General features: G+C 38.7%; 1 protein-coding gene across 1 annotated transcript in view; it reads left to right on the top strand.

The window, feature by feature from the left end:
* Positions 1-1,686, top strand: part of ADAMTS19 (ADAM metallopeptidase with thrombospondin type 1 motif 19) — a 208,304-nt gene that overhangs the window by 120,303 nt on the left and 86,315 nt on the right. The window contains exon 13 of the mRNA XM_045285048.1: positions 31-158. Within this exon, the coding sequence (XP_045140983.1) occupies positions 31-158 (128 nt within the window). The remainder of the gene's footprint in view (positions 1-30; positions 159-1,686) is intronic.

Here is a 1,686-nt window from a genome sequence, read left to right as displayed (position 1 = left end):
CTCACTTATTTTTATTCACTCTTTATGTAGAAAAACCATGTGCCCTGTTCTGCTCCCCTGTTGGAAAAGAACAGCCTATTCTTCTGGCAGAAAAAGTGATGGATGGAACTTCTTGTGGATATCAGGGAGCAGATATCTGCGCAAATGGCAGGTGCCAGGTAAGATAATCCAGAAGGGAAAACGAAAATGTTGTGTAAAGATTGTGGCACCATGTGGATCTTTACTGTGTGATGAAAGAATTGTGCAAAATTAAAAGATACGAGGAAGATTTAAATGTTTTAAAGACAACTGAGGTAAACACATTTGTAGACACTACTCCAATAGTGTTGATCTATGAATATATGCTTGGAAAAACATGCAAACTAAACAGGGATGGGAGGGACAGAAGGCATATTATACTTGTGAATATGTATAGATTTGACAGGAGATATTCATATATGTGTATTAACTCTGCAGCAAATATCTTCATGAATGTGGTAGAGCATAGTAGGGGCAAGGCTATGGAAGTTTCTTAGAAATAACCAAACACCGTGAGGGAATGAGTTGCTGGTTCTGGGCAATCAAACCACGGTTTTAGGGGACACCGATATCAATTTTCAAAACATAGTACACAAAGACAGTCTTCTCCATTCTACCACTGGGGTCTTAAAAGCTTGTGAGTGGTCATCTCGGTGGTCTCTTCCCATATGGAAGTAAAGTGGAGAGATGAAAATCAAAGGACACATGGAAATGATCCAATGTACGAATGGACCGTAGAAACATCACTCTCAACATTCCCCAAATCAGAACTAGATGGTACCTGTCTGCCACTACGAACTTCTCTGAAAGGATCACATCAGCAGGTCCTGGATAGAATGGGAGAAAACTGTGGACAGATCTCAAATTCAGAAGAGACCAGGCTTGCTGTCTGATCAAGACTGCTAGAACCCAAAGCCTATAACTTCTATTCACCCTTCAGTTCAGGCATGTATGTTATAATAATCCACCATTACGATCAAAAGGGCAGCATTTACCCAAAGACAAGGTTCCAAAGGTTAGCAAAGCAGGAGGGCTGGTGACAGGAAACACAGGGAGGAAGTGATGTGACCCCGAGGGATGGCAATAGATGAATGGAAACAAAACGTGTCTGAACTATGAAATGCACAGTTGATATCTGCTCTGAAAATTTCCCCTTAACTCACAATAGATACAAAAGCAAAGATAGGAATGAAACCCTGACCCCACTGTGACTGTGAGCAAGTCTGATCTGTTTTGAAACGTCATTTCTTCCTCTGTGTGGTGAAATGGTTGTAATAGTAAATCATAATAGTCATTACTAACAGCATGAAGTGTAGATTTTTTTTAAATTCCGTAATTATCTTATTGATCTAAAACTTAAACACTACCGTGAATTTTAGGTCAAAGAATTCCAGACGAAAATTCAAGTCCTTTGTCCAAGACAGAACCATGAGGCAAAAAACTATTAACAATAGCTCAATTTCTCACTCAACGTTAAAACAATCTCAACACATATGACTCAAATGCTTTTAAAATTTATCTTCAATGCTCTTTACTGTTAAACATTTCATTTGTACAACGCTTTGTTTTGAAAATAATCTCTGTTTATGGTGCACATTAATGTGCTATCCATTATTCTTTAGGAAAACAGCAATTCTCTTAGATCATGAACCCACCCACTGAAAACCC

The sequence above is a fragment of the Echinops telfairi genome, unplaced genomic scaffold (genome assembly GCF_000313985.2).
Source record: "Echinops telfairi isolate 266 unplaced genomic scaffold, ASM31398v2 ScPeMD7_7469;HRSCAF=8507_1, whole genome shotgun sequence".
NCBI classification, from domain to species: Eukaryota; Metazoa; Chordata; class Mammalia; order Afrosoricida; family Tenrecidae; genus Echinops; species Echinops telfairi.
This window is presented reverse-complemented; position numbering and strand designations above follow the sequence as displayed.